At 38.8% G+C, this 15,899-nt stretch overlaps 6 protein-coding genes across 6 annotated transcripts; 4 read left to right on the top strand and 2 right to left on the bottom strand.

The window, feature by feature from the left end:
• Window positions 1–439: 439 nt before the first annotated feature.
• Window positions 440–1,585, top strand: KLLA0_F00528g (2,3-butanediol dehydrogenase; the record flags this gene model as incomplete). The annotated part of the gene is made up of 1 exon (XM_455103.1): window positions 440–1,585. One exon carries the CDS (start codon window positions 440–442, stop codon window positions 1,583–1,585), a length of 1,146 nt encoding a protein of 381 aa, XP_455103.1.
• Window positions 1,586–3,990: 2,405 nt separating this feature from the next.
• KLLA0_F00506g (2,3-butanediol dehydrogenase) lies at window positions 3,991–5,148 on the top strand (the record flags this gene model as incomplete). The annotated part of the gene is made up of 1 exon (XM_455102.1): window positions 3,991–5,148. The coding sequence occupies one exon, from the start codon at window positions 3,991–3,993 to the stop codon at window positions 5,146–5,148; it is 1,158 nt and encodes a 385-aa protein (XP_455102.1).
• A 588-nt stretch (window positions 5,149–5,736) lies between these two features.
• Window positions 5,737–6,333, top strand: ECM1 (Ecm1p; the record flags this gene model as incomplete). Its single annotated transcript, XM_455101.1, has 1 exon — window positions 5,737–6,333. One exon carries the CDS (start codon window positions 5,737–5,739, stop codon window positions 6,331–6,333), a length of 597 nt encoding a protein of 198 aa, XP_455101.1.
• Window positions 6,334–6,685: 352 nt separating this feature from the next.
• CNE1 (calnexin) lies at window positions 6,686–8,572 on the top strand (the record flags this gene model as incomplete). Its single annotated transcript, XM_455100.1, has 1 exon — window positions 6,686–8,572. One exon carries the CDS (start codon window positions 6,686–6,688, stop codon window positions 8,570–8,572), a length of 1,887 nt encoding a protein of 628 aa, XP_455100.1.
• Window positions 8,573–9,078: 506 nt separating this feature from the next.
• On the bottom strand, window positions 9,079–10,647 carry ALD4 (aldehyde dehydrogenase (NADP(+)) ALD4; the record flags this gene model as incomplete). Its single annotated transcript, XM_455099.1, has 1 exon — window positions 9,079–10,647. One exon carries the CDS (start codon window positions 10,645–10,647, stop codon window positions 9,079–9,081), a length of 1,569 nt encoding a protein of 522 aa, XP_455099.1.
• A 1,513-nt stretch (window positions 10,648–12,160) lies between these two features.
• Window positions 12,161–14,893, bottom strand: NUD1 (Nud1p; the record flags this gene model as incomplete). The annotated part of the gene is made up of 1 exon (XM_455098.1): window positions 12,161–14,893. One exon carries the CDS (start codon window positions 14,891–14,893, stop codon window positions 12,161–12,163), a length of 2,733 nt encoding a protein of 910 aa, XP_455098.1.
• Between the last annotated feature and the right edge of the window lie 1,006 nt (window positions 14,894–15,899).

The raw sequence follows: 15,899 nt of genomic DNA, 5'->3' as shown, positions 1-15,899 counted from the left end.
GAATATTTGTTGTTTTTTTAATGCCAAACTCATTTTGCTGTAGCCTTGTTATTTGTACTTTGTTTATCTCATGTAGCAGCAAGTAACCATAGACAATTAACAGAGAACACAGGTTGACGATTTTAAGAAAAATTACCGACAAGAACCCGCAGTTTTATGACGCTCATTTTTTTTTTTTTCATGGAGTCGAGATAATGAACGTTGAAATATCATGTATTTAGTCCCTCATTTGCTATTACAAAAAGAGATATCTCAGGCCCTATTACTTTCAATTACAGAAGAATCATACCTTTACTGTCTTTAGAACGTTTCTGTGTGAACAAAAAAGCTATCAATTCCATTTAGCAAGAGTCAAGCTTTCCATTGTACTTCGTTGAATAACCGGTTTCCTGGAAATTGATTTTTGAAATAGACAAAGGAAGAGTAATAACACAAAAACATGCGTGCTTTAGCGTATTTTGGAACCAGAGATATCCGTTTCACCACTGATCTACCTGAACCAGTAATTGAAAAACCGGATGATGTTTTGATCGATATAGTGTGGTGTGGTATCTGTGGTACTGATCTACATGAACTCCTCGACGGACCAAACTTCTTCCCAAAAGATGGTGAAACACATGAAATTAGTGGTAGGGGATTGCCTCAAGCCATGGGCCACGAGATGGCAGGCGTGGTTTCACAAGTCGGCTCTAGTGTGACTAAATTCCAACCAGGTGACCATGTTGTTGTGGAGCCTACAGGTACATGTCAGGACAGAGAAAGGTATAATACTAAGGGTGAAACGTGCAAAGCTTGTAAAAGGGGTATGCACAATGTTTGTGTGCATTTAGGGTTATGCGGATGTGGTGTACAATCAGGTGGATTTGCTGAAAAAGTTGTTATCGGTGAGAAACATTGTTTCAAAGTACCATCATGGATCCCACTTGATGTGGCAGCATTGATTCAGCCTTTAGCAGTTTGCTGGCATGCTGTGAAATTGGGAGCTGTGAAAGAAGGTCAATCTGCATTGATTCTCGGTGGTGGTCCGATTGGGTTGGGCATTATAATGGCTTTGCAACACTTTGGGTGCACTGATATCGTGGTTTCGGAGCCTGCCAAAATTAGACGTGATCTAGCTGAAAAAATGGGTGCTATTGTTTCCAACCCTATGGATTTCAAGACCAATGAGGAAAACATCAAAAACTTATGTTCATTATCTCCAAATGGTGAAGGATACGATTTCACATTTGATTGTTCGGGTATTTCTGTCACTTTCGAATCATCAATCAAATGTCTAACTTTCAGAGGAACTGCCATCAATGTTGCTGTGTGGGGTGACAGCTCTGTGAAGCATTATCCAATGGATTTAACATCACAGGAAAAAAAATATACAGGGTCAATGTGTTACACATTGGAGGATTTTGAGGACGTCGTTGATTCCTTCACCGAAGGTAAAACAGATTTCAAAAAAGCGGCTTTCATGATCACGGGAAAAGTTTCACTAGAGAATGGAATGGAAGACGCATTCATGAGATTGATCAATGACAAAGAAGGAACCATCAAGATCCTACTTACTCCAAAGGAAGAATTAATCACTTGGGTCTAGATGCTAAGGGCCGAAAAAAAATTAGATTCTTAATCTCCTGTATATCATTGAAAAAGTTAGCAAAGCAATACAATTGAAGAATCGTTACATTTCGTTAATTCATGCAAAAAGTTGCATTCCACTTTTCATCCATTATATCTTGAGTTATTCACGTGTTATAAATTCCAAAACAAGGCACAGGATTTGTCAGAGTGTTGCCAGTAAAGTAGGCGGACTCGTCACGAAGACAAGGTTATACAGAGAAACGGCATTGAAACACATTAAACCATATATAAACGGATCGTAGATAAGATCTGTATGCACGCATACAGTGTGCCGTTTAATACAAGGCACATACATTTTATAATATTGATGTGTATGGGTCATTAACTTGATTTCTCTTGTTTTCAATTCAAAAGAGACCCATGTCAGGTGACTGAGAACAAGTAGGTGCCATGAACTAACATGAAGCAACTCTCCTTGAATTCATAGACGATCTCAACTTCGGCTATATTCCCAATCAGAAACTTCTCGGAATAGTTATCTGCGCTAGAATTATATTGCATGCCTTGGCAAAGGTTCAGCTAGCGAAGCACATAACAAGTTCATATGCATATAAAGCAACACAAAGCCCGAAACTCAAAACGATCTGTCCCGGAGTAAAAGAATCATCGGCTGCATTGAATTTGTGAGTTAAGCAACTAACTGGTATGACAAGAAAACGCGTTTCTAGGCTGCATCTCCCATCGCAAACACATATTATCCGTAACAAAGCTCTTCTGGTAAGCCGTTCTACAGTTGATAGCAAGAAGACAACGAAGAATGTCACTAAAAAAACGCTGAAACGTTAGGATTTATAGACCCATCCAAATACATATACCATTATGACGAAAAGGAGCCCATTTTTTGTCCTTACGTGATGATTCACTTTGAAATGAGCCTCTGTTCTCAATCGAACTAAAACTCTGCGTCAAACATTCTTGATCTTTCTTTTCCTGCCCGATCTTTGCCTTTTTTTTGCAGAAAAATATGAATGAATCACCACTAATAACATAAGCAACAATTCATGTGATAGGTATGTTTTCCAGCTCTGTTGACAGTGACGTATGACTATAGTAAGAAATTAAAGCCGCTAAAAGCAAATCTACCAACCGACAGCTGGATCCTTACTTGAACCAATTAGAGAATATAAAAAATGTGCATTTCAAATTGTGTCGCCCGATGCTAGGTATATCACGGAAAAACTTCATCGACATTTGTTCATGGTATATGCCACTTTTGATCGGCAAACAATGCTAAAATTCGCGGATACGCATTATATGAGTGGGCAGCAGAACAACGAAGGATAACTGTACTGACTTGAATATCCACCTTTCCATGTTTGCCCATGTTCAACAAACGATTTTACTTTTTTTTTTCCGTTCTCATTAGTGGGTTTAGTTTTAATTATAATTTTTCGAGTACAAGTTGCCTGTCTCAATGATTTAGTACAAGATGCACCAAAATAAACGTTCTGGAAACAAATAGAGGGAAAAGGAACAGGTAAATAGAAAAGCAATCTGTCGGAAAAAACGAATCATGTAGAATCAAGAATATACTGGGGAATTTTTTATTTTATTTTCACGGCAGTTATCGCGTGGATCCGGGTCAACACAACCCAATTGGTTGATCTATTTGATTCTATTAGGTGCGGGTTTATTTGATTATGGCCAAAGCACTACAGATGAAATGACTTGTACCGATACGATGTAAACAATGTAGTGTAATTGGACAAATTAAAGTGCAAATTATACTCACTTACGTGGTCTTTGTCCTGCCCCTCCGTCGTTTTTCTCATCTGATGAGATTCGCAAGGGAAGCCCTAGATAGTTGTCTGCAGTCCTCTCACGTGTGTTTTATCTGCCGTGTTCCGGGTTATGTATCCCATGCTGCATAATTTCTTCCCTTTATTTTGATGTGAGTAGTGATGTTTCTAGCAGCCTCTGTGGATTTATTGCACGTCGTGTTGTCTAATGCATTCTTGCTGTTTTCTGGGTAATTTTTAATGTGTGCACTACGCATGCCTCGGTTTTTCTGATTACGGAACTTGCCTTTGCTAATGTTAGTGGAATGATTTGCAAATATAGCATACTATTCAAGTTCAGTTTGAGGGAGGGTGGAGTAGGGATAATATACTTCAAGAAAAGATAAAAGGGAAGACACTTCTCTTTTATTAGCCTCTCATTCAATTCACTTCCAAAGTTATATTTTCTAAGGTAGTTAATATTTTCATTTATTTGTTAGCCACTCCCTTTTACTTCGGTATTATAACCAAATTTAAATTCTAAAGAATTAAGGAGTATATTGTGTACCCAATCATCACACAAGAATACATACTACAATTTACTAAGAAAACACACTAGTTTCAATTAACTTTAATCTCAAAGATGCGTGCATTAGCTTATTTCGGAAAACAAGACATCAGATACACAAAGGATTTGGAGGAACCTGTCATCGAAACAGATGATGGAATTGAAATCGAAGTCTCATGGTGTGGTATCTGCGGTAGTGATTTACACGAATACCTAGATGGTCCTATTTTCTTTCCAGAAGATGGCAAGGTCCACGATGTTAGTGGTCTTGGATTGCCTCAAGCTATGGGTCATGAGATGTCCGGTATCGTATCAAAAGTTGGACCAAAAGTAACCAACATCAAGGCTGGTGATCATGTTGTTGTAGAAGCCACCGGTACATGTCTTGATCATTACACTTGGCCTAACGCTGCACATGCTAAGGATGCTGAATGTGCTGCTTGTCAAAGAGGGTTCTACAACTGTTGTGCCCATTTGGGTTTCATGGGTCTAGGAGTTCACAGTGGTGGTTTTGCTGAAAAAGTCGTTGTTAGTGAAAAGCACGTTGTTAAGATTCCAAACACTTTACCATTGGACGTTGCAGCCTTAGTCGAACCAATCTCCGTCTCATGGCATGCTGTTAGAATCTCCAAGTTACAGAAGGGCCAATCCGCCTTAGTTCTTGGCGCAGGTCCAATTGGATTAGCCACCATTTTAGCTTTGCAAGGTCATGGTGCCTCCAAGATTGTAGTCTCTGAACCAGCTGAAATCAGAAGAAATCAAGCTGCCAAGCTTGGTGTCGAAACCTTCGATCCTTCTGAACATAAAGAAGATGCCGTTAATATTTTGAAGAAATTGGCTCCAGGTGGTGAAGGTTTCGATTTTGCCTACGATTGTTCTGGTGTTAAACCAACTTTTGATACAGGTGTCCATGCTACTACCTTCAGAGGTATGTATGTTAATATTGCAATCTGGGGCCACAAACCCATCGATTTCAAACCTATGGACGTCACTCTGCAAGAGAAATTCGTCACCGGTTCCATGTGTTACACCATTAAAGATTTTGAAGATGTGGTCCAAGCCTTAGGCAATGGCAGCATTGCTATTGATAAAGCTAGACATTTGATTACGGGTAGACAAAAAATCGAAGATGGGTTCACTAAAGGGTTCGACGAATTAATGAACCATAAAGAGAAAAACATCAAGATATTGTTGACTCCTAATAATCATGGTGAGTTGGATGCCACCAACTGATACCCTGATTGTCCCCTTTTCACATCACATGTTTTGAAACAAAAACCTATCAACTCATATGTGCATCTAAAATGCATCTACATTACTATTATTTGATAAATGAGAAAACTACAGTTTAAATATATAAATATCTAGGCAGATTATAACATTAAAAGCAGGGTCTTGGATCTCTGAAGATATTCCCTTATATATCTTATTACGTGGAAACCGTTACAGTACCTGTATAATGCAAAATGAGTGGAAGATACGTTATTGTGCTGCATGCATTCACACTGCAGCAGAAAGGCACCACACATTTTTATCACATTAGATCATATAACAATAAAGCCGCATCACTTGCATTACAAGTCCACACCTTCAGGGTTATTATGATCTATTTTTTTTTTTTTTAACACGCTTACCCTCAATTTTCTGAATCAACTCTGTTCGTCTTCACTATGGGAAAGAAAAAGAAAAAATACACACAATAACGATAGATTAAAGTAAAGAGTAGCTCATCTCATCTCAGCTCATCCAATGGATCTTAGGAAATATAGAAACTAGAGTATAGACTCCAGGTTATACACGCCAGGAACATCAGAGACTAATATGGCTAAGAAACCCATTTCAAAGCACTCACGTGCTGCTAGAAGATCAGAGGCTGCAGAACCAGAAGCGAAGGCTCTCGAAACATTACCAAGAACAGAAAAGACTGATTTTGCAGCATCACTAATCAGAACTGCTAATAAGAACGAACAATTACTGGAAGCTAAGCTGAATAAACGTGGTCCAAGAAACAAGAAAAAGAGCTTGGGAAGAGTAGGAAAACAACAGCTTGATGACAGTTCTTTAACAAGTAGTAAAGTTATGCGTGTGTTGAATGTTAACAATAGGCTTGATGGTAAAAGAGAAAGAGCTATCCATAGGGCCAAGTACGTACAGTCTGCACGTAAGGCTGGGTGGGATTCTACAAATGCAAAAATCAGAGATGAACTGAATATTTTACAAAACATACAACCAGTAAGCGAAGAAAAGGACCAAGCCGATAATCAAGACAATGGGAAAGAAACTGGCGATGAACAGTCCATGGATGACAATGAAGTAGAAGTGTACGATAGTGCAAAAGTTCAACAATCAACTGAACTACCTGTACAACCCTCAAATGTTAATACATTCGCATCTTTGGAAGATGAGGTCGAAGCATAAAAGCATGAGTTGGTTTCTATTTAAACAAAATATACGCATATAAATTTATATTTTTGGCATTCTAGGAAACGCCTGATATGAGAATGTCTTTGTAATAGTAAACTTGCTGGTGAAGAAAAGAGGAAGAAGTTACTACGCTGTCACGAAGTGAGTGCTCTGTGGAGGTTTTTGATGGAGCCTAATCTCGAAGGGCTAAAAAAATACTTCTGCAAAACAGAAAAAAAAAGTATAAGTTTAACACATAATTTAAGTTTAAGGCCAGGTACAGTTAAAGCTCACATACGATTTTATCTTTTTCACTACGTTATATTTATTGGTCTTTAGCCACTTAGAAACAGTTACAGCACCAACAATGAACCCATTGCTACTTTTGAGCCAAATAGGCTTCGGAACGCTGGCTGTGGCCATAAATCCTATGGTAAAGGGCGATTATAGAATCGAGCACCCGAACATGACTGATTTATCGGATTTGCAATCAAAGCTTTCTAGTGACTCCTATTTCGAGTCATTCCAGTACAGCAGTCATGATGAGTTTATTCACAATTGGGTTATTTCGGAACTTGAAATGGAACACGTTGATGAAACCATGTCAAGAGCATTCCCAGGATTATGGAAATTGGAATCCCCATATTTAGTTCCGGGATTCTCTAATGACTTAGCATTGGTATTAGGTAGCTCTCAAACAAGATCAGCGATTGCCCATAAATTGGATCATGAGATTTCTGTTAAGACCAAGGAAAAGTTAGTTGTGCAATACGAGGTTAAATTACAGAAGATGCTTGAATGTGGTGGCGCATACATGAAATTACTAAAAACCAATGCCGATGATCTCAGTCAGTATGATCATTCAGCCGATGACTATGTCTTAGTATTTGGTCCCGACTCTTGTTCAATGTACACTAATGAGGTACATTTCATCTTGAAGCGTGAGAATCCAATTTCCGAAGAATTCGAGGACAAGTACTTAACAGAAGCACCACTTTCAGGATTAGACCAACCGATTACTCGTTTATACACCTTGATATTAGACTCTGCAGATCAGTCATTTGAAATTAGAATCGATGGAGAAGTTGTCAAGGCAGGAAACTTGCTTGCGGAGGGAACATTCAGACCCAGCCTAAATCCTCCAAGGGAAATTGAAGATCCTTCTGCTAGTCAGCCAGCGGATTGGGGCAGCAGGTCTATGATCCCTGATCCCACTGCCATAAAACCGGAAGACTGGGATGAAAATGAACCCAAGTGGATTCCAGATCCAATGTTCAAAAAACCAGAGGAATGGGATGACAGCATCTCTGAATACATCGAGGATGAATCGCGTTCTAAACCAGATTGGTGGAATGACAAGGTGGATGGAAGATGGATTGCTCCCCTTATTGTTAATCCTTCGTGCTATACGAAACAAGGTTGTGGAAAGTGGAGACCAAAGATGGTTGAAAATGAAAAATACAGAGGTACTTGGAAGGCTGAAATGATCCCTAACCCCAATTATCAAGGTGAATGGAAGGCGCCTCTCATAGCGAATCCCAATTATTATGAGGATAAAACACCAGCGAACATTGATGCTATTACTGCAATTTCCTTTGATATTTGGTCAAGTGCAAGCGATATATCATTCGACAATATCTACGTTGGAAAGTCTATAGAAGAGGCAGAGCTGGTTGGTAACTCAACTTTCTTACCAAAGTTGAGCTTGGAGAAAAAGGAACTTGAAGTCGTGATGGAAAAAGCTCATTCTGAAGATGTGAATGAAGTAGATACCTCGGAAGAATCCAGCAAAAAGACACCATACAAGAATGTGGTTGATAAAGAAAACCATCTTGATTACTTGAAGCTTATCGATGAAAAGATTAAAAGTTGCAAAACACTTCAAACGTTCATTGCCTGGTTCCTCCAAGTTGATGATTTATACAAAGGTTTCTTAATCAGTGCTTTCATGGTCGTGGTTGTTTCTATAAGTTGCATGGGTATGCTAAAGTTCTTGATGTGGTCTCAAGGCATTGACCTCAGTTCATCCTCTAATGCATCAAGAAAACCGAAAAAAATAGAAAACGAAACATCCGACGGGCCATCCGCGAATACTGTCACAGAAATCGCTGCCTCCACAGGATATTCAACGCCATCTTCCAAGGTAATTTCGCAAAGGACCATCCAACTGCAAGGTGATTCTGATTTCGATGAAGAGCTGGAAATTTCCATCGTTGAAGAGTCTGGTAGTGCGTCAGATTCCGAAGATAAATAAGAACAGTCATAACACGTACAATCTTCTAGGTTGATAATAATTCCGACAGATAACCCTTTATTATTTCATTAATAGACAATATACGTAATTTATTTTCCGATTTAGAAAAATTGCAGAATGCATTGGTTTTTGTTTGGATAGAGCCTAAATGTAGATATCAGATGAGTCGCACTACCAAATTGTACTAAGGCAGCAAAGACGACATTAATCAAAGAATATTTTCATTTAGCATTTTCATTAAATCATAATATACGCCAATAGTAAATAATGGTCTGCATCTCACAGTATGAAACACAGCTAACCAAATCGGTATAAATAATCAGGATATATAAAGATTGTCAGAATTCTCCAGAAAATCAACTTACTCGCGAAAATCGGTAATAAGAAGAGCTGAAGAGCGTGATATGCATCTTCTTTTTGGAGGTATTTCCGTAAGTTATATTTTATGATACAAATATCATGATCTCATGTGCAGACCTTGTGCCTGTAACTACATATCAGCCAATTTACTCCAATTTAACACGGACAGCCTTGACTTGAGTGTAATTGTCTAGAGCTTCAGAACCCATTTCTCTACCAATACCAGAAGCATTGAAACCACCGAACGGAACACAGTGGTGGAAGTCGTTGTATGTGTTAATCCAGACGGTACCAGCATTCAATCTGTTTGAAACCTGGATGGCAGTATTGATGTTAGATGTGTGAATTCCTGCAGCCAATCCATATTCAGAGTCGTTGGCCTTTTCAATCAATTCATCAATGGTTTTAAACTTGGTGACAGTGACAACAGGGCCGAAGATTTCTTCCTTAACGATTCTCATGCTTTCTTCAACATCAGCGAAAATAGTTGGTCTAACAAAGTAACCCTTGTCACCAATTCTTTCACCACCAGTAATTAAAGTAGCACCTTCATTCTTACCAATCTCCACATATTTCAAGATCTTGTCCAATTGATTTTGCGAAGTTTGAGCACCCTGGAAAGTTTCTGCATCGAAAGGATCACCAACCTTTAGAGCTTCTGAAGCAGACTTAATTTCCTTCAAGAAATCGTCATAAATAGATTCTTCAACATACAACCTGGAACCAGCACAGCAGACTTCACCGGAGTTATAGTAGATACCCAACAAAGAGTTTTGAACAGCGGATTTCAAGTTTGCATCAGCGAAAACAACGTTTGGTGACTTACCACCTAGCTCCAATGTGACCTTCTTCAAATTGACACCGGCATTTTGGTAGATATGACGACCAGTAGCAGTGGAACCAGTGAATGCAACCTTCTTAATCTTTGGATGAGTTGTAATAGCCTCACCAACAATTTTACCGAAACCAGAAACGATGTTCACAACACCGTCTGGGATACCCGCTTTTGGAATGTATTGAGAAACGTATAGTGCAGACAAAGGTGTGGATTCAGCGGTCTTCAAGACAACAGTATTACCGGTAGCAAGAGCTGGAGCAATCTTCCAAGCCCACATCAACAATGGGAAGTTCCATGGGATAATTTGACCACAGACACCTAATGGTTCTCTAACTGTGTAAGAGAAATGAGTCGAACCAGTATCAATGACTCTACCATCCACCTTATCAGCGTAGCCAGCAGCTGATCTTAGGTAGTTAACAACTAGTTGAACATCACCTTTAGCAGATGAGATAGCTTTACCATTGTCCAGAGATTCGATAGAAGCAATGGTATCCAAATCCTTTTCAATGTAATCAGCTAACTTGCTCAAACACTGAGATCTGACTAGTGGGTCAACCTTAGACCAGACACCGGACTTGAAAGCTTTGTCTGCAGCCTCAACAGCCGCATCCACGTCTTCCTCCCGACCTTCGTAAACATGAGTAATTTCTTCTTCGGTTGAAGGACTCAACACTTCAAAAGTCTTCCCTTGCTTGGAAGGAACAAATTGGTTATTGATGAACAAACCAGTTGGTTGTTCGTATGAAATACCATTTGGCAAATCAACCTTGACCTTCAATGGTAAATGCGAATAGTAACGTAAAGCATGTGCGAATGCCGCAGTTTGTGACTTGAAAGCTAGTCTAGTACCAGCAGTGGTAGTACGTAATAACATTTTATTTGAAAAGTTTTGCCTTTTGAATCGCACTGGTTTTCTTAATAGACGAATATGGTATTATGGTTAAAATTTTGAACTCAAAGCGTCTAGTTGAAATTCCGATTCTTTTTTTCAATGTGTCAGTATTCGTTGCCCTTTTTTTTTTTTGGGAAACTTGTCAATGATATCTGAACCTTAAATAATGTATATTGTCAACGCGGTACAAAATATAGCGTTAGAGGAATATCAACTAGGTCGATTATCTGTAATTAGTTAATTTTTCTTGCTGAAGTCCAAATCTCCTGAAATAGCGTCCTGAGTGAATAAACTGGAAATCATATAGCTTATATATATATATATATATGTATATATACAATTCTAAAGTGAAGGAAGTGTCTGAATTAAGGGTGATTAAAACAACAGAAAAGCCGTAGCTCATAAAAATGGAGAAGCAAAGTGGGAAAATGTTGAGAACTCGAATGACCCCGCTTAACGTATGTTGATACTACGTGGATACAAACCCTTTACAGTATGGTCATAAAAGGAAAACCTCTGTCCCATCACTAGCCAAATGTTGCAAATTGGATTGTGGCCTAATGTAAATACCGGTAAATAAGCGCAAGAGAGCAGAAACACTCTGAATATCGTTTCATTTTTTTCTTTTCGGGAGAACAACTGGTGGATAAACTAGAATTGTGTGACTGGTCACTTGAGTTGTGCTTCCGAACGAAGGGCAGTATCTCGTTGTCTTGGTTTATAGCAACACTATTAGATGTGCTGCACTGCCCGCGCCTGTTCTTCAATATACTCCGTGAATTTCAAACACCAGTTTTTGCTAAGAAAACAAATCTCCAGTATATTTCTACTCGTTTACTATATTAGCTAATGAATATGCCCCTCCGTTCCGGTTTCCCCTCCCGACACAATAACTTAGGCACGATACTTGGTAGTTGAAAGAGGGGTCTAAAAGAAACACAATACAACAGATTACATCAAAACTTCAATCACTGCCAGTGTTTCTGTATTTCTGGCTTATGTTAGCTAATCATTGACGCCCTTTTTTTTTTTTCGGCAGATTGCAATATCGAGATCGGAGAAACTTCTTTTTTGCGTATATTCGGTTCATTATTTCCGGTCTCTGGACCTCTCTGTTTTGAATATTGCATTACTGACACAACATTATCTAGGTAGCTCTAAGCAACATTAGTTAATTTATTACATGAGAACACAAGCGGTGTATAAGCTACACTTTAAACAATAGGTAATAACACTTCTTTTTTGTGGCTTTTCGAAGCTCCGATTCTCGATGTTTGATATGACAGAATTGGATAGGAGGGAGGGGTCGAGAAGGATTACAGATACTCTGTCTGTCTACTGAAACACAATATAGACTCTCACTTAACCAGTTAAGCGGTGCCCCTCTTTGCTTCTCCCTTCATGAGAGAAACTTCTCTCTTCTATAAGATTTTGATAGATTTCAGTTGTTTTTTACTATTTTCTATTCTTTTTTTTTCTTTCATTTGGATTTCCTTTACCCCTCCGTACAGAGGTCACACTCCACAAGGGCGGGGCACCAGTGGAGTAAAAGACGGAGTAAGTCCTTGTTTCTGCGTTGATGCACCACCAAATCATGGTTAGTGCCGCTCCCAGTATTTATTTTGTCGGTACCACGCAAAGGTTCTTCTAGCACAGGGTTCTGTAGTATATTTAATCGGAGTAAATTACACGGGAGTGAAGGCAATAATATTTGTGCGGAGTAGATGTTATTACCTTGCATATCTAATGAGCTTAGACCCGTGTTATTCGTGAGCGTTTGTGGGACTCTTGTGAGTCCTAATGAGCGTAGGGTTACCCGACGAAGCTGTGGTGGGAACTCGAAACCTTCCCATGCTGATGATGAGTTTGGATCGGAACCAAGCTTTTGCTTTCTACCATTAGTGGAAGTTCCAAACATTTGCTTTGATGGTTGACGCGGACTTGAATGAGGCATCCCAAGGATTTCCAGTTGCTCCAATGGGAATGACATGGGGAATCGTTCGGATAATGGTATCAACGATGCATTGTAGTTAGGACTCTCTATATCGCTATTATTGTTATTTGTCATATGTGAATCGATTGCATTCTCTTCAATATTGATGCTGTCCATCGCCACAGTAATTCGTAAGATTCGTAGGTTAGGAAACCCGGAAAAGGAGTGTACAGGGACACCGCCATCTTTGATACTTAGGTAACGCAATTCGGGGTTTCCTACTTCAATCTTCTTTCCAACACGACTCCTAGAACCTTGATGATATGAGCCACTATGCAATTGTTCAATCGAATTACCATCTAATATTAACACTCTCAAACTGACCAAATAATGTAGGTTTTTGAGATTTGTGATCCTATTATTTGACAAATCAAGTTTTGTCACATGTTGCCACGGTATAGGAGAAGTTTCGCACAATTGCTTGAAGTCTATGGAACCTATCAATTTGTTATCCTTGGCGATAATCGTATCAACTTTGGCGAATTTTGGAAGGCCCATCAAAGATACAATACCGCAATTGGAAACGTCCACGTAGTGTAGATGTGACAACGGAGCAGTGAACCTAAGATCTTGCAATGCACTTAGGTTGTTGTCTGAAAGATCCAAATGTTCGACATGCGGTAAGTCTTGAAATTGTAGAAGTTGCGATCTTAGCTTGTTATTAGAAATATTCAAACTTTGTATATGATTAGGTATGCCTTGTAACGATATCAACTCATTGTTAGACACATCGAGGTTGATTAAATTCGGCAATAATTCATCAATACCAGTACAGGAGTCCTTTATTGCTTGATCAGATAGATCTACTTCGTACAGAGTCTGCCAATTGGTTGGGTTGGGTTCAATCTCTAATAATCTCGATACAATTTCTCTCTTGGTAAGATCGTAGGAAGTATCCATCCGGCTAATGCTAGTTATATCAGCAATATTGGCGGTGCCCTGAGAATGAATGTTCGACAGTTCTTTGTGCAGTGATGAAGAAGGATAACGAGTCATTGGCTTATCCGTATCTTTTTGATAAAAGTTTCTATTGAATTTGGGTGTACTCAATGGGGTGTCATCAGTAACAGTGTTTAATGTTACGTTGCTTCCTAAATATTCATCATCTAACCCACTTTCAATTTCACTATTGGCCGTTGCAATGACCGGAATTTGAGTATCTATACAATTGTCCAAGGTAGGGTCTCGTTTGAATGAATCTGAAATGGGTTTTAGACTAGAATGAGAATTCGAATTCGAATTAGTTGTTGTCGAATCTTCCTCCATAACAAATGAGCCGGTACTGTTTTCCGATATATTGGAATCAGCAGCGGCTATCATACGTTGTTTATCCCATAGTCCAGTTTCATGATCAAATACTAACCCAGCATCTTCTGGAGTTATCAGAGGTAACCTTCTGGTGTTCGTTACAATTCTAGGCTTAGGACTAGGTGAGTTGAGATTCGATGGGTTCAGTTCGGATAGAGAATCCGAACTTGAATCAGAACCCGATTCAAAATCTTCTGATCCAGACACGGGACGGGATCCGGACTCGAAGTCTGAATTTATGTAGTTCCTTGTCTGATATGGCTGGTTGGCACCATTTGAATTCTTAGTATTCTGAGTGGTTAGGGTATCATTGTCCCTGAAATAATTGGATCTTTGGTTTTTCAGAACATTTTTAAAGACTGATTTTGCTTCTCGTGCAGGATCAGTTTCATGACTTAGACTACTGAGATCGTTCCTTTCCTTCTTCTTGAATGTATCTGCAGGAATTAAAGAAAGATCACTTAATGATGCTGTCACAATTAAATCCGATACATCTTTCGCAGATTGGTCACTCTTTTGCTTTGGTTTGAGTAAATAATTTTTCCACTGAGCCTGTGGAGCATCGTTTCCTTCATCCAAGTTATTTAACCTTTGCGCCATGGTCCCATTTGTTTTCGAATCCTCCTTCAAAGCTTTTACTGTACCGTAGTTGACTGACCAATCGTCCATTTTGCTAAGGAAAGAACCAAATTGCTGTGGCAATGGGTTTTCATTTTCTTTATATGGTTTAAGTTCAGCTTTTTTAGTCTTTTTAAGTTGCACTTTCTCAAGCGTCGGACGTTCGATTGCTATACCAGGTTGTTCGTTTTGATCTTCGAAATCATCACTGTTGATGAAATCTTCGAAATTTCCGTTTGATCGCTTTACAGTATTGACCTTCTCAGGACTCGTAATATGAAAGTTTTCTAAACTCTCAGCTAAATCCATATCGATCAATTTGAGAGATGAAATGAGAAGATGTTGATCAGTGAACTCTTACAGACTGCGCAGTAAGGTGTTCCCCACTTAGTTTGTTTTATTTACGGGTGTTCTGATTCTCGCCAGAGAAATGTAAGCCTTACAATGGTACGCGAAGCTTGTACAAGCAATGACGTGGGAATAAAAGAACGATTGCAACAAATTCGATTGGACACTCAACTTTAGATATAGAGCACTGAAATCTAGAGATTTGATCTTTAGGAGTTCCGGTAGGTAAAATAACGCGAGAGGGTAAACCTGTCTCACCTTTGTCAACTTTTACTTGCGCAAAGATCTCTTCAAAAAATCTTGTTTGTTGCTAGTCGATGAAGCACAAAATGCTAAATAAAAACTTAATCAGCTAAGGATTCAACGCCAATATTTGAGAGCTATCAATCAATAGCTCGTAGAACCGAACAAAGAAATTGCCTATAGCTTTTGTAAGCTTTTAGAAAACGAATGGTATTCTACAGTTATCTGTAACTGAATTCACTTCTTGTAAACTCATAATACTTCAACAATTAGCAGAGCTTCTTTCAATTGGGCGTTTGTTTTCATTCTCGAATTTAATCTTGTTTTTATTATTGTTTTCATGTTTTTCTCAAATGCACTTTCTGCATTTGCGGAGCGCTTTCACAAAGAGAAAACTATATAGATAAATGATACAATTGCATTTAGCAGACATACATATACACCTATAAAAAGTAGGAAATTGGACGGCAAAAACAAAGTGTGACATCTGGCGTCTGTCGTTTCGAAACAGTATTACTTTTCTTCTGACTTCATGCCACAATGTGTAAAGCCTTAAGAAAACCGAAAAAAAAAACATAAACGGTATAAAAAGTATGAAAACTGATGTTAGATTCCTCGCACGTTGTTTGCTGCAAAGAAAGATCGATAACTGATGCTATCAAGAAAAGATGCGCTGTAGTACGACAGTAATATAATTGGGATTCTCGACAATATTTCTACTGCA

Source organism: Kluyveromyces lactis, assembly GCF_000002515.2.
Source record: "Kluyveromyces lactis strain NRRL Y-1140 chromosome F complete sequence".
In the NCBI taxonomy this organism is placed as follows: Eukaryota; Fungi; Ascomycota; class Saccharomycetes; order Saccharomycetales; family Saccharomycetaceae; genus Kluyveromyces; species Kluyveromyces lactis.
Note: the sequence above shows the minus strand (reverse complement) of the source record. Positions and strands in the feature narration are given on the sequence as shown.